Here is a 23,203-nt window from a genome sequence, read left to right on the forward strand (position 1 = left end):
CAAATGTGATAGATGAATACAGATGTAAATTATGGAAATGATTTATGCGTAAGTTGTATGTATTTTAAAGAATCTCCCACTTCAACGGCTTGATCCTGCAAGGTGCTGAGTTAGTTCAAGTCCCATTGAAATTAGTGGACAACCAGGTGGTGCCTAGGAGGTATTAGGCAATTTCCAGGATCCAAACTTAAAAATCTAAGGCAATAGTTCCTAAAATTATGATCTGAGTAGCACTTGCTGGTGGTCCATATATAGCTTGCTTCTCTTATCCTTGTTTTCAGTGGAGAGAAACAGAATGAATGTGAAGGGAAGATGAAATGAAGAGATGTGATTAACTTTTTTTCAAAAAGGACAAAATACTCAGTAACTAAAGGGAACTAAAAATACACAAATAATCCCTTCTTTGTCTTTCCCATGTAAGCAACAGCTGTAGTTCCTACAGCAATGTCACACAGTAATAAATAAGACAGGAGATGGTCCACAAGCCAACATCTCCTTTACAATGTGATCTTTCCTAGGATAAACCTTTGGAATTGCTCATCTAGGAGTAAATAGCCATATGGGTAAAAGCTTAGGCTACGTCTAGACTGCAGGCTTCTTTTGGAAGCTTTTCCAGAAGAGATCTTCCGAAAAAACTTGTTCTGAAAGAGCGCATCCACACTGCGAAAGCACATCGAAAAAGCCATCTGCTTTTTCAAATGATAGCATCCACACTGAATGGATGCTATCTCACATTTAAACTGTGATTACTATGGACGGACTGGCCACCAAGGCACTTGTGCTTTTTCCTCTTTCCTCTTCTTCTGAAAGAACTCCCTCTTCTCTGTGAACACACACCTTTTTCCGAAAGAGCTCTTTCGCAAAAAGGCTTCTTCTCGTAGAAAGAGGATTACCAATGCTGACAAAATCGCTCTGTTCTTCCGATTTTCTTTTGAAATGAATGCGATTGCAGTGTGGATGTAATTGAAGTTCTTTTTTTTTTAAAGGGCCATTTTCCCAATAAACCTCTGTAGTGTAGACATACTCTTAATCTCCCTATTTTGTACATACAGAACCATTGCAGGTGTAAAGCAATGTATTGGCACCTCTAAATACTTACACACCAACTTCAATTGCAGGTGTAAATTTTACAAATGTAAACTGCACCATATGTTGGTCTCTTGAAAATTAGGCCCTTACTCTATCTGTTACCTTAGCCTTAATATCAGAAATGTAGAAATTCCCCCTATGTGAGCTCTGAGTGGTATGCAATTTTAATACTTCTGAGTGGCTTATGTTCAAATGGGTGATTTTTCTCTCTATATACAGGCTATTTAGCTATTTATAAAACCATATTCTTTCAAGCAATCCTTAGTCATGATGACACATTTTATTAGGGCAGCAGGATCAGGCCTACAGAATCTCACCCTTGAAGCTTATCCACAGAATATATTCTTTTAATTGCTTTGGGTTGTGACACCATTAAAGGCCTTCTCACTTTACAGAAAATGAAACAAATAGGATATTATCATCAGTGCTGAATTCCTATCAGCAGCAAGATTTGGCCCAAAATGATGCTGTGATAAGGATTTGTACATTCAATAAAATCCAAGATTAAATATTTCTTAGTTTAAATCCTAAATTGATGTCTGTATGGACTGGTACTATAAGAGTTCGGTGCCTTTCCCCAAAGGTCCCTTGAAATAACATTTAACAACCAGAATCTTTAATACTACGAAGGCATTTGCTTGAACGAGTGAAATACAAGAAGACTCTTACCCAGAGATTGCTGCTAGTTTTTGATGAGCCTGATAGGCCATCTCACATCCTTTGGTTCTAGTCTTGTGCATTTCAGCGTGTAGAGATGGACAACTGACAGAGACGTCTCCAATGGAAATTACTAACTCTCGGTACAGAGCCACCAGAGTGTTGAACTCCTGAACAAGCTGCAAAACAGATTGTTTACTTACATGAAAACATTTAACTACCTTGATAAAATAATGGGGCATTTATAAAAAAAACCAAACCATTCCTACCCCAAGACCTTTGATTTATTTCACAGGGAACAGGATCAAGCCCTTAACATTAGTAAATGTGTGGGGCCTTTATGTGAGCTGCATTATGTGTACCATAAATGTTCCCCTGCAGAAAAGTAATATATTCCAACTAACCCCCTAAATGTGTATCTTAAATATTACACAGACATAAATAATAGCTTCTCTTCCTCTAATAACAAGAGATTTTTTTTTTATCATAATGAAAGACAAAATGTCTCCAGAGATGATTCTCTTCACTCCCTTTGGTTTCTGATTAGCAACACATTTAGGGAGTGGAAAGTATCACTCATTTACACACTGGAGCCTTTGCTAATTTATTTTGTAATGATTTCCTTCCTGTCACTGCCTTCTAACCCAGGTTTCAGCCTTGAAATTGATCTTAAGTTGTTGGCAGATAAGATGTACTACAAAAGCACTTTCCACTTAGTATTCCAGAAAGCACTTTGACCAGTGTGAAATAAATAGACAAAGAAATTGATAAACCTCTCAGCCTTGCCACAGAAATATTCCAAGCCAGCATCACACTAGCAGACACATTTGGACACTATTGGATAAATCCTTATTTTCATAGCATTGGAAAGGTTATTATTTTGTTCCATTAATCTACAATTATTGTAGATTTTATTTTAAAGAAAAAATGTATGTTGACTTGGAATGCAATCATGATCTGCAAGAAAGAAATGCATCAGAAAAGGCCACTTGTAGTGGGGAAGGAGGAGATAAAAATCTGGATCTACCTGGACTGCACCAGATCCAGCTAACTCAAATTTTAATGCCTAAATAGAGAGCAAAGGTGGCTCTTCAGATTGCACCAAGAAATCTGGACCCTGCCCTGATGCATCTCAGTGCCAGGGTGCTGCAAACACTCAACTCCAGTACCTGGATCCTGCCAGTTTTGGCCCTTCTTCCCCAAATTCCCTAGCAATAAATAACAGAATTGGTTTAGCTGTTTCTAGTGCATCAAAACAATGCAGACCCTACTTCATCCTCGTATGTTGCTACTATGCCCCCAAAAAGTCTGAATTCTTTTACCTCTGGGCAGAGCAACAATACAAAAAGCTAGATTCAGCATTGAGATCCTGCTGGGTCTTGGCAATTTTTGTTCCCAAGCTTTTTTTTATTATTAAATATTTAAAATCTAAACATTCTATCAGCTACATAATGAAGTACTGCTGCTCCAATTAAATTTCTTCTCTGTTAAACTGTTCAAATCAGGGGGCTTAGAATGAGAAAATGTTGCTAGATCTATAAATTTACAGTGCTGCTGTGACAACTTGCAACAGGGGCTAGAATTTTTAGGTGCACTAGAAGCTGCTCCATTTCCCCCTCTATTTATATAGTACAATCTGGAGCATTAGAACCAAAAACTGGCAGGATCTGTCAGAATCTAGGTGCGCAGTGCATGATCCAGAGCTACAAAGTTGAGATTCAGGGGTCAGATTTTTATCGAAGCATAGTAACAATGCCACTTGTTTTCTAGTTAGTTTCCATAATTTGCAAAGTTGGGGCTCAGCATTACTTAAGTCCAGCTAGATTCAAGCGCCAGGTACAGGATTTTGTAATGTTGTTTTGCTGGAACATGTTGAGGTTCAAATATCAAGGCATACCCAGAGCAACTACCTTAATGAAGAAATGTTGAGCTGTTGTATTGGGAGGGGGGAAAATAGATGGATTAAGTAAGGGCTTGGCGCTTAAGTATTTTGGATTGCCCAGGTATGTCAGAGTCAGATATTTCTGGAATACTGAAAGCATCTATACTTGTTATCTATTTAATTCCTGGAATTTAAAAGGTTGGGAACAAATTGGCAAAATCCAGCAAATCTAGGTGTCAGGTGCTACTTTTTGCAGCACTCCTGGGCTGAGATAAATCAGGATACAGATTTTATTAGTGAAGCCGGAGGAGCTACATTTGTGGACTGTTTAGGCAATAGAATTTGGAGGGTTATGACCAAAATTTGCCTGGATCTTTTGGGGAGACAGTGCGGGAGCCGAGTTTTTGCAGCACTGTTGCAGTGGCTCTGGATTATTTTGGCGCACTAAGCCCTGCTACCCTTGTCTTCTACTTTTGCTAATACAATTTGAAGAGTTGGAGGGGGGGGGGGAGGTTCCAATATCAGCTGGGCCCATCAGGAGCTTTGCCCCCTCTCGCGGCACATGGCCTGTCTTTCGCCATTCCGACTGGGGCGAAAGGGTGTCAACTTAACCGGGGACTGCAGTTTTAAAAATAGTGCAGCTGCACGTGATCGGAATAGACAACCTGAAGGGGGAGTGGCACGACAGCAAACTACACGGGGGGGGGGGTGGGGGTGGCTTTGTTTTACCCACCATCTTGCAGTCCTCCAGGGCGCGCTGGGTTTTGTAGGAGCTCTCCGAGCCGCTGCCCCTGCGCTCTCCGTCGCCGCCGGGCAGGGGGGGCTTGCTGATCTGGAAGATGGAGCCAGCGGTCCTGGGGCGCTTCTTGCGCCCATTCGGTGCAGAACTCATGCATACGCATCCACCAAGCCAAACCAGCCGCACTGATCCCAGCAGGAGCGGGCAAAATTTTCCACCACCCCCAGCGGCGGCCGCGCGGCGATGATGAGTCCGAAGAAGGCTCCAGAGTCACTTTTCTCTCCCCTCGCCCCTCCAGTCACAGCCTGAAACGCTGCTGCTGCGGCTGGTCACCTTCAGCGTGCAGGCGGGCTGGGCTGGCGGCCGCGGGGCCCGGCAGCATCCTCGCCACTCCAGCCAGGAAGGGGAGCGGGCTTGTCAACTTCTCAGGCTCAGCAGCATGTCAGCCCCTGCAGAGAGAGCCCTGTGCTGGCGCGCTGAGCCCTCCTCCCCTCGGCATCGATTTGCGGCTCGGGCAGATGCAGCCGGGGCTGGCAGCTGGGCGCTGCCATGCAGGAGGGAATTCAGCCTTCAAAAGCTGCGCGGCTGCCCGGGCCGTCTCTCTTGGTGTCTGCCCAGAGCAGCGCCAGCTCCCTCATCCCCAGCCCCTGCGGGAGAGACGGGCCGCGTGTGTGCGTGTGGACCTGCGCCTGCGTCTCCCTGGCCGCGACCCGCTCGCCTCGATCCGGTCTCCGAGGGCTCGCCTCGCGGAGGATCCCCGCTGAAACCTGTGGTGTGGTGGGACTGGTTAGACGTAGGGAATCTGGCAGACTGACGTGGTGAGCAACATGGCACATTGATAGGGCGGGAATGCTAATGTGATCCAGCCATGCAACTCCCCCTACCGTGTACACATTAACCCAATCCCAGCCTCAAAGGCATCACTTCCAACATTACTTCATCGGCTCTAGACTAAGGAAGACGTGCCAGAGTGAAACCCTGCCCATATTTAAACCTCACTGTTTGGGACTTGGATTGTTTGTAGGTGTCCAGGTCACAGACGAAAAATGTATAGCTCTAATAATAGCCACTCCCATACCCGTGTGAGACTTACAGCTTGCTCATGCTGAGCAATTAGCACCTCAAGCAGTCTTATAAAAAAAGTTATCCCCTTCCCTTTGATAGAATTGTAGTTAAGTGCATAGCTCCTTGGCTCGAACCGATGCCAATTACAGTACTATAAAAAGTATCCTTTACCATAATTAGCACAGTGCCACGTCTGACATTTTTGCAAAACTCTTGGGCTAATCAACAATCACTTTACGTATGGAGAGGAAGGTTTGTCTTTTTAAACAACCTAGATGAAATATGCCTCTCTAGAATACCAATAACAAATATGCTTTTTATGGAATTTTACACATTAGAGAAGATGCTCTTCTCTGAGGTTAGGGAGGGGAAGATTCTTCCCTGCATAACAGAAAGAAGACTCTATAGAAAAGATCAATTGTCAGATAAGTCACAACAGATATTCTTCCTGGAGGGTAGAAAGCATTACATAAACATTTCTTCTTGTTTCTGTACTCCTTGAATCCCATAATATCCGTGCATAATGGGGTGAAGCCATGAAACACCCCAGGGAGCAAATGCACTTTCCTTTTCAGAAGGAGAAAGCTGTAATGCTGTGGTAAAATAAATAATCAGATACATTCTCCATCAAGACTAATCAGACACAGCACATCCCTGATACAGGTTACAGCTCTAACCCAGTACCTCAGGTGCCAGGCCAGACTGCAAACCTATGTTAGTTGTAATGCAGTAATGGTCACTTCTGAATTTGCCTCATTTGGGGTATTGCATGATAACTTTCTCTATGGCCCAAAACAGATTTTTTCACAGTACAATGCTGGCTTTTATATATATCATTTAAGACCAGGACCATGTTCCAGACTCTGAGCCCTGTTTGCTGGAAGTGCAGAGCATCACTGGAATTCAGACTTTATAGCCTTGTCTACATTCAAATTGTTTTCTTAAAATTTTCCCCCAAGTGCTACTGACAATAGGAGTATTAGCTGACTGTCTATCAGAGGACCCATTTTTGTAACCAGTCTGTTCTGAGCAGAGTTTGATGACATTGTGATTATAATGCTGATGGCCAGTCTATTTTGGCACACTGTCAATGTTACTAGTGCTGGTGAAATTGCATTGGTTGTAGCAGTGTTGGAAAAATTTTAGATAAAAAATCCACTCTAAAGTAGATAGGATCTAAGATGGAGGGCAGCAGGGAACCAGTGGCCAAGGACATAAGGCCAAAACCTTACTTTTAAAAGAAATGCCATGGGATCTTCAACAGCTAGACACAGCAGAGAGGATTTCAATTTTTAAGTGCCATTTGAAAAACAGCCCATTTCCCTTTTCACAATAAACTGCATAGTATGCTGCTATTGGGGATACAGAGCTGAGTAAGTATTGCAGGTCTGTGAATTTATGTTTCAAGGGAATACTATAGTTCAATCCTAAGTACTACTAGTAGTGCTAATACTTGATACATACAAGGAGCTTTTTAATTGGTATACCTCAGTCTTTACAGAAATGGGCAAGTATCATTATCACCATTTTACAGATGGGAAGAGTGAAGCCTGGAAAGATGTGAGTGGATCACCCCAGATCATACCTTGATCCATTGGGCAGAGCCTGAAAAAACATAATGTCCAGACTGCTGTGCCCTTAGCCATGGAATTACACGTCTTCTCTAGATAACAAATATAGAAAGCCATTTTTTCCTCAGACTGTCATTATTTATTTATTTATTATGTTCTCATAGTACAAAGCACCATCAAGTCACTGTTCATTATGATGTACCACACTACTTGGGAATCATTGGCCAGCAGCCTTTCTCCACATTCTGCAGTCTTCACACAGCTTTGAGATGTGCAGAATACCTCATGCTGTCCAGTCAGCCTCATCCTCTAATCAAACGTGCCTCCTGCTCCAACACCAGACTCTGCAAAACTTGCTTTGTCGATCTTCCTCTGCTCAACTGACTCACTTGTTCCACAAGCTTGAGTTTTCTTCCTCTTAACATCTTGATGATACCAGATATCACTCTGGTTATATTTTAAATTTGTGCACTTACTTCTTCATTATTCATATACAAGGTATAGCTAAAGCACAGCAATTGCCTGCAGCATTTCAATTTGGAGGCAGAAAGCCTTAGTGTCTTATTTCCTTAGTTGAAACAAAATACAGGACTATGTAGCACTTTAAAGACTAACAAGATGGTTTATTAGATGATGAGCTTTCGAGGGCCAGACCCACTTCCTCAGATCAAATAATGGAAGAAAATAGTCACAACCATATATACCAAAGGATACAATTTTAAAAAAATGAACACACATGAAAAGGACAAATCACATTACAGAACAGAAGGGGCATATGGGGGGGGGGGGGGGGGAAGGTGAATGCCAGTGAGTTAATGATATTAGAGGTGGGGAAGGGGAAATGTCTGTGAGTTAATAGTATTAGAGGTGATAATTGGGGAAGCTATCTTTGTAATGGAGACTCCAACTATCTTACCCATTACAAAGATAGCTTCCCCAATTATCACCTCTGATACTATTAACTCACAGACATTTCCCCTTCCCCACCTCTAATATCATTAACTCACTGGCATTCACCTTCCTTTCCCCCCCCCCCCCCCCATGCCCCTTCTGTTCTGTAATGTGATTTGTCCTTTTCATGTGTGTTCATTTTTTTAAAATTGTATCCTTTGGTACATATGGTTGTGACTATTTTCTTCCATTATTTGATCTGAGGAAGTGGGTCTGGCCCACGAAAGCTCATCATCTAATAAACCATCTTGTTAGTCTTTAAAGTGCTACATAGTCCTGTATTTTGTTTCAGCTACACCAGACTAACACGGCTACATCTCTATCATTATTTCCTTAGTATCTGTGTCTCGCATGCATATAGCAAGATGCTGAAGACAAAAGACTGCTGCAACTTCATTTTATATGTCACAGTAATACCTTTACTGCTCCAAATGTGGCTCAATGTTGCTAATGTAGCATTTGCAAATCCACTTCGATTTCAGATCTCATAGTGATGTTTAACATCCCTGCAGTCATGTTACCCAGCTATTTGAAATACTTAGTGCACTCCAATGCTTCCCCATATTTGGGTACAAGTATCTTCATCTTTTCAACAAATTAAGGTATCGCCATTATCTTTGGATCTAACTTTCCTGCTTTTATGACTGTTCTTTCTAGGAATTTTTGAACATCTTCTTGCAATGTTCCAATCAGATCAATATTACTGGCAAAACACAAATAACTAATTTTTCACTCACCAATGGCTACACTGCCCTACAATGTCTCTGAAGAACAAAAAATGCTTAGCTTTACTAAGGAATTTAATTTCAGCCATTATTGAGCTTCTGAAGAGCTGGTATATCCAGTATAAATAAATTATCTATTAGAAATTAACGAATCCTACTTACTGGGCCAAATGAATCCCTGGTGTAAACCCAATGATGTCATAGGGCTGCATCAGGGATGAATCTGGATCACTGAATTTATGTAAAATGACATTCTAGACAGTGGCTAGATAAATAGCCAGGGACTCCTGATGTTTATTTATTTTTGTATAGCTCATAATTTTAAAAATATTTAAGTTTAAAAACATCTAGGTGAGTACATATTTGTCCTATGTAAACACATGTTCTTATTACTGTTGCTCACACTCTCCCTCTATTGTTTCTTCCTATTTTTGCTGTGGTAGAGCCTATTTTGGACTTAGTGCTTGTCCTTCTTGTTTTGTTTGTTTCTGAGATTCTGCCTGGCCTGGAGCAGGGCAAAAGGAAGGCAAGCTCCATTCTGTTTTTAGTAAGTCTCTGCATCCTAGTTCAGCATCCTGTTAATGTTCACCCCAATTTTCATCCTCTCCTGGCAAGTGCTGCTTGACAATTTGTCTTGCAGCAGGAACTCTATTCAGTCAGATTTCTGGTCAGGGAAAACTTGCTGGCACCACCCTAGTAGTTTACTATTCTCCACACACTCTGATGTGCTGTTCAGTTACTAGACACCAAAAATTTTCTCCCTTGCATGGGTAGATGGAATTCCACCACTGATCTAGGAAATTACTTCTCTTTTCCATCTGATTCTTCCAAGAGATTTATATTTCTAAGTCTTTCCCTGTCTGAAACAATGTTAGACTTCACAGTGGTAACAGTGCCCTTATTAAGACTTCACCTCATCATCCCTGTGCTTGGCCCAAACTGTTATTTTTTTAATATATTATTCTTAACACAGTAAGTCTGTAAGGTGCCAGTGTTAGCAGAAACTTCTGAATAGTACATTTTATAAAGAAGCAAGAAAAGCATTACATAAAGATAAAGTATTGTGAACTTTGTCCTTGTGTTAAAGCAGAATGTAAAGTCATTTCCCCCTCTCTTTTCTCTCCACAATAAAAAAAAAGACTCTTTCATTATCCAGGAAGTACTTCCACCTTAGATGGACCAACCCTCATCCAACCAGGACTCCTAGAGAGAGGACTGTCCATCAATGAAGGATATACATGAGAACTATGGTTGAGATGTTCTGCAGTGATAGAGAACTGGAAGGAGAAACTGCTCGACAACTTCCTCAAGGAAACACAAAGGGAACAGAACCATTTGTTTATGGAATGGCCAAACAACCTGGTAGCCCATTAAGTGAGATCACCAGCTTCAGTACCACCCCAACAGTTGCCTTCTCTGACAGCTGCAGTACTGGAGCCTGTGACAGCATCAATGGCTATAGACACCCCTCTGCATGGTACCACATCTTGCAGCCAGTCCAGGCACAGGAAAACATTGGGGTTGGGACACCTCCATGAAGGGAGAAGGAAAACAGGAGGAGCACTTCAGAGATCAGCTTCCATTATCATTGAGAAAGACAATAGAAGCTTGGCATTTGGCGTGCACACCACACACACACACACACACACACACACGCACACACAGTTCACATTACACACTTGTTAATTCTTATTTGTGAGTTGGTATGTCTGAAATGGCTTCATTATTTTTTCCCTTGTGGTTCTGTTGGTGTTGTTAACAGATTGGTTTGGTTGTACAATAGGTTGTTGTGTGGGAAGAAGAGCCAGGAAGATATGTCCTAAACTTTTAATGAAGTTGCAAAATCTCTCAATCACATAAATCCGAAAAATCACATGAAATTTATAAAAATGAGCAGTCCTCTAGCACCTTAGAGACTAACAAATATATTATATTGTGAGCTTTCATGGGTAAAACCACTTAATCAGATCAGCTGGAGTGGAAATTACAGAATCCAGAGTATACATTACACCAGAAGCAGTTACCTGTCTATTATAGGACCAGTGTTAATGATTCTAATTAGTCACATAAAGCCTATAACAAATTGACGGATGTATAGTTGTAGTGTCACAGGGTGGCTGACCCTTGAAGGAGAGATGGGTCTGAGCTCCGCTTGTGACACAGCCAACTGTCCTCCGCAGGTGGGAAAAATCAAGGTCATGTGAGTGATTGGGACATATGACCCAATCAGGCCTCTGGGGGAATATAAGGGAGAAACACAAGGTGAGGGTTATGTCTAAGCCAGAGAAGTTGCAGGAAGCAAAAAAGCTCCTGAAGGAGCCCTGAAGACACCGGAGGAGACAGACTAGTGGATAAAGGACTGAGATATGACCTGGCCTCTAAGCAAAGGGAAAGGTGCAACCCAATAGAGATGCCTGGAATAAGGGCTCCTATTATGAAGGTTTTGTTTTTCGATCTGTGTCTTGCAAGACTTTGCTGCCAGCCTGGATGGAACCAGCAGAGGACAATTTAAAGGATTAGGTGGGGTTTGGGGAGCTGTGTGATCCCTTTGCCAAGGGGGAAGAGCTTGGTCTTTGGAAGGATATTAGAAACCATAAAAAGACTCAACAGATTAGACCCAGAAGGAAACTTCTTTTAAAAGAAAATTACAGGAAGACTCAGGCCAGAACTGAGGTGGGCATGCCTGCAACACCATCCATGGGTCATTTTGGAAGGGGGAGTCCTGCTACAATCAATTACAAAATTATTAAAACAGTTCAGAACATTACTGCAATACAGGCTTCTATTGCAACGTCATATCTCCTTGTGCATGTCGCCCAGAATTCCAAGAATGGAATTACACAAGCCATCTCTTTCCCCTGCCCACATGGACCCAACCCCAGTGATATTAGAGGCAATTTATGGTTTCCTGAATCAGGTTTGCAAATCAGCAGCATCTTGAGACTACTCCATATAAGAATACTCACTTCTAGTCTTGAGGTGTTATGCAAGATACAATTTCCATGAGGCTGCAGCCTCCTGTAAATAATTTTGGCTAAGACTTAATTAACGGTGTAAAAATATATTAGATGGCAATATGAGTGAAGGTACAGGGGCAACATCAATAAAAATATTCGGCAAAGTTAATGTCCATGAGGTGGAGCAAAGAAGTAAATTGAGAGAAATTACAGTTGGAAGATATCAAGCTTGTTGTAAGCAAAGCTGCAAATACACTTAAATCCAGGCCCACAAAGAGAATGAGGCAATGTTTAACTGTTATGGTCCTAAAAAATCCAGGAAAAATTATAAGACCCATAAAGCCTGAGTCAGGCACATAGACTCCCTATACAATGCATGGGGAGAGATAGGTGCCTAAGAATGAGACTCACAAAAGCCTGCACACTAGGCAGAGAATGCCTAAACTAGCCAATGAAGATGCTCGTGAAAGGATTGTATCCTGAGATCTGCCCCTTTCAAAGTTGGGTGCATATGTCCAGACTGGAGGAAAGCTCCTTTCTCTTCTTGTGAGCCACAGCTGGGAACCATTGCCTCCGGCCGGCAGTTTAAGCATCTAAGTAATTTCTTGTGACATGCCTCCCTCCATACAAAACAACTGGAGGAGGTGGTGGTGCCCAGTCATTAGAGCACTTGCCCAGGCTACGTCTACACCGCAATTTGCAAATCTTTTTCCGCTTTTCTTCCAAAAGAGGCTTTTCTGACATTTGGCCCATCTACACTGGGCCAAATGTCAGAAAAAAAGCCTCTTTCAGAACATCCCTTCTTCCTTGTAGAACAAGGTTTACAGGGATGCCGAAAAAACACGTCTGTTTTTCCAAAAAGTTTTTCAGGAAAGCAGACATGTGCATTCGACGCGGCAAAGCTTTTCTGAGATACCTCTAGTATCCCGGAAAAGCTCTGCAGAATAGACATAGCCCTAGATTGCCTTCCCTCCTCAGGAATGGGGAAAGAAAGGAGTTGCACAGGGCCTTTCACATTTCAGAGAGGAGCTCTGCTTATTGAACTGTGGGATATTTGGATGTGGGGCTCTCTTGCTGCAACTCCTCCATTGTGTATAAATAAAGAATCGGAGCTGGGAGAATGAAGTCTGAGTCTTCTACCTCCCAAATGCTGGCCTAACCACCATGTTCTAAGATTATAAGGTCACTCATTTTCTCTCTCTTTCTGGCCCAATGACTTTTAATACACAGTGCAACAGTTTCATCAGGAGAAGTTGAGTACAACTACCAGATAGGATCCCATAGGTGAAACAGGTGTTCCTCTGCCTATCTTTCCCTGGTTTGTGTATTGTACTCAGGCTTCTGTGGGAGATAGGCATCCAGACACATATAGTGAGGAAGCATTGTGCACGTTTACAGCAAAAATGTAGGCATCTACAGTGTTAGGAAGCAGGCATCCAGACACATACAGTGAGGAAGCATTGTGTACTTTTACAGCAAAAATGTAGGCATCTACAGTGTTAGGAAGCAGCAAACCAGAGATTATGTAGGTTGCAGTGGTGCCAAAAATTGGGATCTAGGTGCCTAATTCCTTGTATTGATATGGACCCTACTGACAATTCAATAAGTGTTCATTTTAAGTGAGCTAATAGATTAAAAATAGTAATTAAACTTTGTTATACATAACAAATGTTAAGTTCCTATGCTGATTCTGGCTAACAAATTGTTTTCCTAAGAATCTTATATTGCAAAGTACTGGGAGACTGAGATAAAAATATCTCTCTGTGAATTGCCATTCACACAACTGGTGCTTCTACGAATGTTATATAATAATTTAGAAAGGGAATAATGTAATATTTCAGTTGTACATTTGTGCCTTAAATAAGCTAAGCTACAGTAAATTTTGCCAAAGTTTGCTAAAGGATAAGGCAGGCTCAAAAGTATATCAAGGACACTGAAATGTGACAAAGTGTGTCTAGTGTAGTTAAGCAAATATGATTTTGCTATTGCAAAGAAAACTTAAAAGAAAACTGAAAGGTAGTGACTAAGAGGTAACCTGGGAAATAACTCAAGCAGGGATACAAAGGCTTTGACAGCATTTTTCATTGTCCTGATAAGGAGATGAATGAACATCTCAAAATTAATTAAGTCACCATGTATCAGCAAGGCTTTGGAAACCATTCTGAACCCTCCTCTGCCTGCCAAGTTAATTTGGCTTTTGTGAATCTGTCTATAGAGGCCGTATCAAATTTGTGTTCTCCTGCATGTAGTCAGTGAGAAGCACTAACTAGCTATACAGTAGGGGAGATGAGTGGTGCTATAAACAAGCTTTATCCACAATACGAATGCATATCTCTGTTTAAATGATCAGATAAGATAGAGTTATCTTTGCATGTAAATTGTTATTATGCTTCTGGGTTAATAGCAGGGGTGTAGCAATGAGAAGCCCTGAACGGGCAATGGTCCACCCACTTTGCTTCCAGGCCCTCTCCCCGCCAGCCCGCCTAGCACTTCAGCCGGGGAACCGGGCTAGGACTTTGGGGTTTATCCCACTTTACCCAAAGCTTCAGCCCAAGAGCAGAGGCATGTCACCGAGGCTTCTTCTACTCGATCTAGCGCTACAGACAGGGAGCAGGATCGGGGCGCCACCTTACCCTGACCTGTTCCACCCAGCACCGCAGCAAAACTTTGGCAAGATTTACTGTAGCTTAGCTTATTTAAGCTTCCTCCACCCTGACCCCGCCCCTGATTGGCCCGGCCCCACTCCCAAGCTACAACGTTCTGCCCCTTGTAGCATTGTCCACCAATCCAAGTTGAGACCCTCAGAAGTGAGACCTTCTGGCAACTCCATTGGTTATTATTGCATTGAGATGAATAGAAACGCATCATATCCCTCTTTGAAATATTGTTTTGGCTGTTAGTCTGATGACTCTATTATTTTCTTAACCATGGAGGCTAACATTTTATTTTTTAAATAAAACTTAAATCCTTCAGAAATTGCTGTGGCCTCCATAAAATGTCGCTACAGCATACCACAAATACCAATCCAATCAGTCTTTTGTACGTGGGAAAGGCAACATTGCTGATTACTACATTGAAACTGTCTTGTGGGCTGAATCAAGTGATCAGTGAATTTATAGAGAGGCTTGGGCCCCCACCCTGAAAACACTACAACACATACTACACTTGACCACCATGAATAGTTCCACTGAAATCATACAACTCTGAATATGAACAGCAGGAAATCATATACTACTGGTGTCTATTCTATACCTTTTCTTGGGACTGTTGGCATCCTTTTATCTACAGCAGGGGTGGGCAAAAGGGCCTCCATGGGCTGGATCCGGCCTGCCAAGCAGGTGGATCCAGACTGCAGAGGCCCTGCCGCTCCTCTGCCCCTAGGCCAATTAGGGCCTGGGGGCAGGAGGAACATGCAAAGTTTCCTCCACCCTGCCAGGAGCATGCGGCGCTTGGAAGCGCCAGGTCCTCCTGACAGGGCTAGAGGAGGCTTTGTGCACTCCTCCACCCCCAGGCCAATCAGGGCCTGGGAGTGGGGGAGCGTGCAAAGTTTCCTCCGCCCTGGCCCCTCCCTATGAGCAGCACGCAGACTTAAAAGCACCTTCTGCTCCTGGCAAGGTGGGAGGAGCTTTGCTCACTCCCCTGCCCCCAGGCCAATCAAGGGCAGGGCCAGGGTGGAGGAAACTTTGTGCGCTCCTCTGCCCTCAGGCCAATCAGGAGTGTGGGAAGTCTCCTCCCAGCCAGAGACATAGGCACCTAGGAGAAAGGGGGAGGGGAGGTAGGTGGGTGCGCAAAGGTCTGGGGGTGGCGAACCGGGAAGTATCCTGGCCCCACCTCTTCCTCTTGAGGCTCCACCCCTTCTGTTGTGGCCTGGGGCTACTTCAGAAATTTTTTAAATGGCCCCTGGCAAAAAATTATTGCCCACCCCTGGTCTACAGAAACTGGGAATTGAAGCCTATGCTGTAGATGGCTTTCAATGTCTCATGTGACTGAATAATTCCATCTGAGATTTGCATGATCTTTGGCAATTATTGAAAATATATGTAACTTGGTTGGGAGCAACTTGCTTCCTATGGGCTCTTTTCTCTGCAAGATGTAGTAGGTAGCTCCCAACACAGACTTTGATGCCCTGACGGAGATGATGGTAACACTTACTATGATCACTTGCCAAGATTTCCCACTGGTCAGGATCAATTCCAAATTCATTTTTAGGACAAATTGAGGAATTTATGCTTCTGGGCTATCAAATCACTAATTTTCACAAACACTAAAAATTCACAGTTTTGATGCAAGAAATAAAATTTGCTTAAGTTCTACTGAGTTTTAGACTAGGGAAAAACAATTTGTACAACTTTTCTTAAATACACTGTGTTTCTTAGTGTACTACTACCATCTACTTATGGTTGTACCCAGATTGTGAAAATTAATCAGATATCCCAGGGGTATTTTATTAATTTCCTTTTCTAATCACTTTTTTCTAATGCTAAATGAATTACAATTATTTGTGTAGAAAAACAAAATTACCTAGGTGCAACCAAAAGGAGCACATGCCCCAAATGATTATAGGATCATCTGTATGGCTCAAAAGGTTGTTTCTTCCTCATAAGCAGGACTCGACAATTAGTGTAATCTACTCGCCCGTGGCGAGTAGATTACAAGCCGGCACAGCCGCGCAAGCGCGGTTGGAGCATGTGCAGTGTAGCCTGCACATGCGCAGAGTGCTGAACCTCACGGCTGGCGAGTGGGGCTCGCCGCTGCTTGGCGAGCCCTGCTCATAAGAACATAAGAACGGCCATACTGGGTCAGACCAAAGGTACATCTAACCCAGTATCCTCTTTGCTGACAGTGGCAAATACCAGATGTCCCAGAGGAAGGGAACACAACAGGTAATCCCCATGTGATCCCTCCCTGTCACCCACCTCTACTTCTTTCATCAGCAAATCTGGGTGCAATAAGAGAGATTACCTCACTCACTTTGTATCTCTAATATCATGGGACCAAAACTGCTACAATTCAAACAACAATTTGATTTCAAATAAGGATTATTTACCAGCACAGGGTATGTCTAGACTGCAGAGCTTTTGTGGGATACCTGAAGTATCCTGAAAAAGCTCTGCCACACCCAAGGAACGTGTTCACTTTTCCGGGAAAAAAAAATCAGAAAAGTGGGCATGTTTTTTCAGCATCCCGGTAAACCTCGTTTTACAAGGAAGAAGGAAATAGGGTTTTTCCCAAAATTTAGCCCTATGTAGATGGGCCAAATTTCAGAAAAGCCTCTTTCGGAAGTAAATTGGAAAAAAGTAAATTTCTTTTTCTGATTTATCTTTGTAGTGTAGACCTAGTCCACATTGCTGAGACATCTCCATTTATAGACTGGCTTCTTCCAAATAGTTTTGTTTTTTAATTAAAATAAACAAAATAAATGGGATGGGGGGGGGACAAAGAGTGAAACCCCTTTCCATATTTTGTTAATGTCATAAGCCTGGTCAATATCCCACTAATGTTAAGTTTTGTTATTGACTGAAAAGGGAGCAGGATTGGAAAGGTGGAAATTTCCAAAATGCTCTGCATTGTGTTTACGCTTCTCCCAATAAAATTAATGTTGACTTCAGTGGTTGAACTGTTAGGTCAATGCTTAGCACTTTTGTAAGTCCCATTCTAAATGTACAAGGAGTTTATATATTGTATGAAAATCTATTCAACAGTCTCTTCTTGTTAATTGTTTCTAGTTATTGCTTAAGAAGTTAACTAGGTTTATTGTAATATTTCATTAAATATTATTTTGTTTTTTTCTGATTTCTAGAGATTCATGATCTATAATTTAACTTTTTTTTGCATATGTTCTAACATAATATGCAATAGCTAGTAAAATATGTTAAGCATGTTGCAAAAGCTCACTCCAATCTGTCTTCTTTTTTACACTCCCAGATGGCTAGCAAATGTTACTGCAAAATGAAGCCATAAAACTGGTATAACAAATTCATATTTATTACAATTATTTTTGGACTGAGGTGCTCTATGCTTGGTCTTTGCTGTAAGATTGATTTTCTGTAGAAAATTAATGCCATTTGTATTCAGCCACTTTTCAGTTGTCTGTATAGTGCACTTACAATACCAATGATTTTTTAAACTTAAAAATCAACAAATGGTCTGGTAGCACTTTATAGACTAACAAAAGATGTAGATGGTATCATGAGCTTTCGTGGGCACTGCCCACTTCTTCAGATGACCAGAATTTTGAGTTTAGGATTGAACTGCACATTTACATCTTTTTTTTGTTAGTCTATAATGTTCTACCAGACTATTTGTTGTTTTTTAAGTTTATCCTGTATGGACTAACTCGGCTACCCCCTGAAGCTACTGATTTTTTAATTAAGACAGTTCAAAACAAACAACAGGATAGTTTGCTAGAGTCTAAAAGAAAAAATTCGTAATATTTTAGTACATTTATTGTTAAGGGTATTTATAAATGGTTGGTAGCATTATCTTAATTTTTTTCCCTGTGAGTCTGCAGTTTTGATAGTTAATCAACTTCTAGTTTTGTTTGTAAAATGAGCAAATTTGATATGTATAACATTCAGGAAAAAGGCATATGGATTATCAGAAAGTAATTTTAACAACCATTTTCATACTATCACTGCCATTTAATGAAGGCTTAAATATTCTTTTAATTTCCTCTAACTAATCCTTTATTCTATGGGCATAAACCCAGAGCAATAATGAAAATGTTTAGATTCACCCCATGTAGCAAACTGAAATAATTGCAGGCTGCCCAAAAGGATCTGTTTTAAAGTGCCATGGTGAAAGTAATATAACTGTTCTTTTGTTAAGCTAGTGGGCAGTGACTGGTTAGGGAGTGAGGGAGGGAAGATAAATCCTCCCATGACTCTGTGTAGTAAGACCCTTGAAATAGGAACCCTATCAAAATAGATCACTGTAAACAATGTTATTTTACCTTTAGGTTGCCTCCTCCTGCCCAGACATAGCATTGCAGGGGACTTCATCTCTCATCCCCTTCTGGTGGCTGCTTTCTTGGCCATAACCAGTCCCAGCCAGTGTCTTCTCCCAGCTCTCTCACTGGGAGTGGGGTCCTCTGTGGCTTAGCTCTCTAGGCAAGTCACCTAACAGTTCAGATGATAGCGTCCCAGTTGGCATAAACAAAAAAGATCTTTCACTTCTCTGAAAATAGTGGCCCTTCCTTTAGGTCCTTTGCAAGGGAGTTACTTCTCCCTACCTGGTCTTGCCTCCTCAACTTGTCTTTGTCTTCAGCTTTGTCTTCTTTTTTGAGCTAGTGTGTAATAGCCTCACCATATGAGGCTATGACTGCCACTTTGTTTATTCAGTTTTTCCCCCATTATCCTTTCACTCAGACTAGCAGCAAGAAAGACCTTATGGAAAATGAAAGTTACTTGTCAACAGCCTAAATTCCTGATGGAAATAAGTGCGGTTATGTGTAGAGTGCCACTAGGGATGTCTGAGGATTATATTAAGAAGAATCCAAGTGAAGATAAAGAATTGTTTGTTAAATGACTCTATATAGTAAAAGAGAAGAGAAAAGCAAATATCATGTATATAATATCAGTAGATCTCCACCATGTTTGCTTGTCACCATCATATTACTTAAACCATTTCACCATTTTCCAGAGGTTAATGTCTCCTATTTTCACAGCTTCTGTCACTGACTACACAATTATACAATTGTTGACTTTAATTCTGTTTTCATTCTTTATGAAATGAAGTTCCTTCTTCAAATCCTGATATCAAATCTTTCTTTCTTTTTGCTGGTCTGAGACCATTCTTCAAGCCCTGCTTTTTCTCTTACATAGTTCAAGGCAACTTTCCCTGCTCCATAGTTTCATTGGTCAGTCCCCTTTCAGCAAAGGGCCAGCTGCAGTCAGCTCAGGCATCACCAACCTCTCTAAGCCATTACAACGGCCTCCAGCTAATCTCTCCCAGCTAGCCCTCAGCATAAATAGCAAAATCTCCTCTCAACTTTCCAGCCAGCCTCCTTCTCAACTGAACTCCCTCAGCTCATTAAAAAGCCTAACTCTGCCTCCTTTGGTCAGGTGGTAATTAGTTCAGTCATCTTCCAGGTGTGGAGCATGACTATTCAGGGCTCTCTCTCTTGCCTTACAGGTGATAAGGGACCACTCCATCACAGTCGTATTTAACATGCCATATTTTAATGTGATATTTTAAGTGGTTCTATGTATTCATGCCTGATTCTTAATACCTCCTGAGTATCATTAGCCTGATCTAGCTATTATCCAAGAATAATAAATAATCTGTGCCACCTTGACTGTTAGTACTAACAGCAGCCTACAGAGGCAACGAGTGTCATTGTGTAAAATGTCATTGAGATCTCAGCAATCTGGTTCCATGGGTGGTGACTTAAGGTGTAATTTTTGGATGATTAGTTTATTCAATGAAAAATGCAATTTTGGGTCAACTGAAAATAGCTGTGAGTTTGGATCTAATTCAGCTAAAAATTTGGGCTGGGAAAAAAGGAAAAAATAAATGTGAAAAGGTGAAACTTTTGTTTTGCTATTTTTGAGACAAAATGGTTTGATGTTTTGTTTAGAAATAATGTTTCATATAGAAAGTAAGTTAAATTTATTTAAAAACAAAAGAGGATTAAAACACCCAAAAACTAAACAAAAAGCCCCAACGTGTCTTGGGGTAAAAGAAATGTTTTATTTAACTCAAAACTAAATCTTTTCAGTTTTGGAGAAAAATTGAGAAGTTTCCATTCTGATTTAACATGAACTGCTAATATTTACTATTCCCTCCACTTTAATGCTGATACTAGTGTTTCATGGAGGACACACTTCTATTTCATAGTAGATGGGTAGGGCTTCCTATCAAGCAGCCATAGCTTGGGAGAGGGTTGCCCATTCTCTCTAGTCTCTGAGTAGTGTTGTACAGGGCCCATCAATTTTGGGCCCCTGTAATTGTGTGTAAAGCAGGGAAAAGGAAATAGCATCTATGTGAGGTGCTGTACCTAGGGACTGGGCAAAGTGTCTGGGATTTGTGAGGATGCCACCCTGAGATATTTATAGCCTTCCAGATAAAACACCAGGAGCCTTTGAGAGCTACAGCAGCTCCTCCTCCCTCCCATCAAGCCACATGATTCAGTGGGCTGGGCCTGCCCCTCCCCCGCCCCTCTGGGAGTGGATGTTCAGGCGCCATCTTGTCCTGCTGGGGAAGTGGGGATGGAGCCTTTGCTACCTCAGGAGCAGGGCTGTTCCCCCTTTTCTGCTGCAGCTGGGCCTGGGGACAAGGACAGCCCCAGCCCTTGCCCAGAGCTCCTAGACGAGAGCCAGAGTGACCTAGTCATCCTCCACTTCAATGATGTGTATGAGGTGGAGTCCAGGAAGGAGGAGCCGGTAGGCGGTGCGGCCAGGTAGGAGCCTCTCCAGGCCCAGCCCAGATACTGAGATGTGTGGGTGGGAGGGGAACCACAATATCCATTGCTGTCCTGGTGAGGGGGAGGAGAGGGAACATCTTCCTGCGGCATGTGAGGGCAGGGCATGGCTGCCCAGTCATAGAGCACGTCGGACAGCCCCAAGTAGTCCTCCCTCCTGACTGGAGTCTTCACCACATTGTGGGGCTGAAGGAAGGCAGCCGGCATAAAGCAGTAATTCCACCTCTCTGCCACATGGGGCTCCTATGGTGCCAGATCTGCAAGTGGCCTCTCTGCCTGTCCTGTTGCTGCTTCTTCCACTGGTCCCAGCAGGGTAAGAGCAGGTGGGAGGAGCAGGCAGTAGCTACAGGGGCTGTCTGGCTTTGTATAGGTCCTAGGCTGTCCCACTAGTTCCCAGCATCCCAATGAGACTGCATGTATGTTGAAAATCTTACTACTTCACAAATATTTTGGTGAATGAATTACAGAATTCTGTGCACAAATGCACTTATATTGCTCCACTTGACTTCAAAGGGAGACTTGCATGTGCATCCAAAGATGGAATTTGTCTCTCAGATTTTAGAAGTGATTTTGGTAAAATCCCACCTTAAGAAGTATTTAAGAAAACTTTATTACTACAGAGTAAGGTGAAGTATTTCCTGGGCTAAGATACTGTAAAAAGAAAGATAAGCCTGGAAAGATTATAATAGCTGTGATGTTTCAATGAAGGTAAGGTATGATAAGGATGGAAGGATTCAGAACATTTTAACAGTAGCTAATGCCAGAAATGTAAAGTTAAAGCTAAAATTTAAAACATTCTAAAGGTAGGAAATGCAAAAATAGTAACCATAACTCATCCATATTGCACATATACAGTATTCTTATTACAACTGCTACTATTCCATTTATACCTCAACATACATGAGCCCAATTTTGTTTGTACATGCATACATTCATTTAATGAGATGTTCTGATATGATTGCAAACTGGGTACAAAGGGTCAGAGATTTAAAAGTGCTCAATGCTTTAGTTTCCATTGAGAACAGCTGTCAGATATTCAAAATTGCCCAACACCCAAGAAGTCTAATTTTTTTCAACAGGTGTGGTGCACAATTGAAAGGATGTTTGAACACTGACAATTTTTTAAAATAAAAAATTTGAATTTTAAAATTGATATTAAATATAGATTTATTTACCCAGAATAAATTTGAGATTAATTTTGAAATGGACAACCTATTTTAAGGTGTTACATTCTTATAATTTATTACAGTAATTTAAATTAAATACAAAAATAGTATGAAGAAGTGTCTGTGTGCTGCTGAAGTTTTAATGAAAGTCAAATCACTTAATTTGTGGAAGTTACTAGCTAAGCATGCTGGAGGGCTCACTCTTTTTATACAAGTAGTCTCCTTTGCAAGTGCAAAACCAGTTGAGAGTTGAACAAGCAAGAGAACTTGTGTTTTTCAATCTATGAATAGAAAATAGGAGTGAGATGATGTGGTCTACTACTTCAAATGCAGCCCAGCTGATCAGCAGAGCACTTACAGCTAGGTTTCATGTGTCCTATTGGTGGTGCACATTTGCAAATGTCTCGGTGCACATACAATTTATTCTGTACATAGATGGGAAAAAACCCACACATTAAAATTCGTCAGTTACATTTAATTTAAATCAGTCCTATCCATTTGAAAATCTGGCCATTTAGGGTACGTCTACACTACAACGTTAATTCGAACTAACTTAGTTCGAATTACTTAATTCGAACTAAGCTAATTTGAACTAACGGATCCAGACTAAAAAACTAGTTCGAATTAGCGTTTTGCTAATTCGAACTAGCATGTCCACATTAAGTGGACCCTGAAGCGGGCTTAAGGATGGCCGGAAGCAGTGCCGGCAGGGCATCAGAGGAGGACTTAGAGCTTGGAGATGCTGTCTCAGGCTAGCCCAGGGCTGCGCTTAAAGGGACCCGACCCCCACCCTGGACACACAGTTCTCAGGGGTGCCCCGCTTGCAAAGCAGTCCTGTCTTGGAGTGCCCAGACTACCCACACTGGGCACATCACACCACTCGGCCATCAGCCTGGCTGCACTTGCCGCAGGCTGCCATCTGGGGAGAGGGGACAATTGGGCGGCTGCAGGAGAGCTTCCACCTCCAGAAGCCCGCAGAG

General features: G+C 41.9%; 2 protein-coding genes across 2 annotated transcripts in view; one reads left to right on the forward strand and one right to left on the reverse strand.

Moving 5' to 3' along the window:
• Positions 1–5,552, reverse strand: part of RGS7BP (regulator of G protein signaling 7 binding protein) — a 73,575-nt gene extending 68,023 nt beyond the window's left edge. Inside the window, exons 1-2 of the mRNA XM_006116997.4 lie at positions 4,362–5,552; positions 1,759–1,925 (exon numbers count right to left, since the gene is read on the reverse strand). Coding sequence (XP_006117059.2) covers positions 1,759–1,925; positions 4,362–4,520 — 326 coding nt within the window. The 5' untranslated portion in view covers positions 4,521–5,552. The remainder of the gene's footprint in view (positions 1–1,758; positions 1,926–4,361) is intronic.
• Positions 5,553–20,397: 14,845 nt separating this feature from the next.
• Positions 20,398–23,203, forward strand: part of LOC102444815 (mannosylglucosyl-3-phosphoglycerate phosphatase-like) — a 30,459-nt gene continuing 27,653 nt past the window's right edge. The window contains exon 1 of the mRNA XM_025181630.2: positions 20,398–21,036. Within this exon, the coding sequence (XP_025037415.1) occupies positions 20,846–21,036 (191 nt within the window). The 5' untranslated portion in view covers positions 20,398–20,845. The remainder of the gene's footprint in view (positions 21,037–23,203) is intronic.

This window comes from Pelodiscus sinensis, chromosome 6 (genome assembly GCF_049634645.1).
Source record: "Pelodiscus sinensis isolate JC-2024 chromosome 6, ASM4963464v1, whole genome shotgun sequence".
NCBI classification, from domain to species: Eukaryota; Metazoa; Chordata; order Testudines; family Trionychidae; genus Pelodiscus; species Pelodiscus sinensis.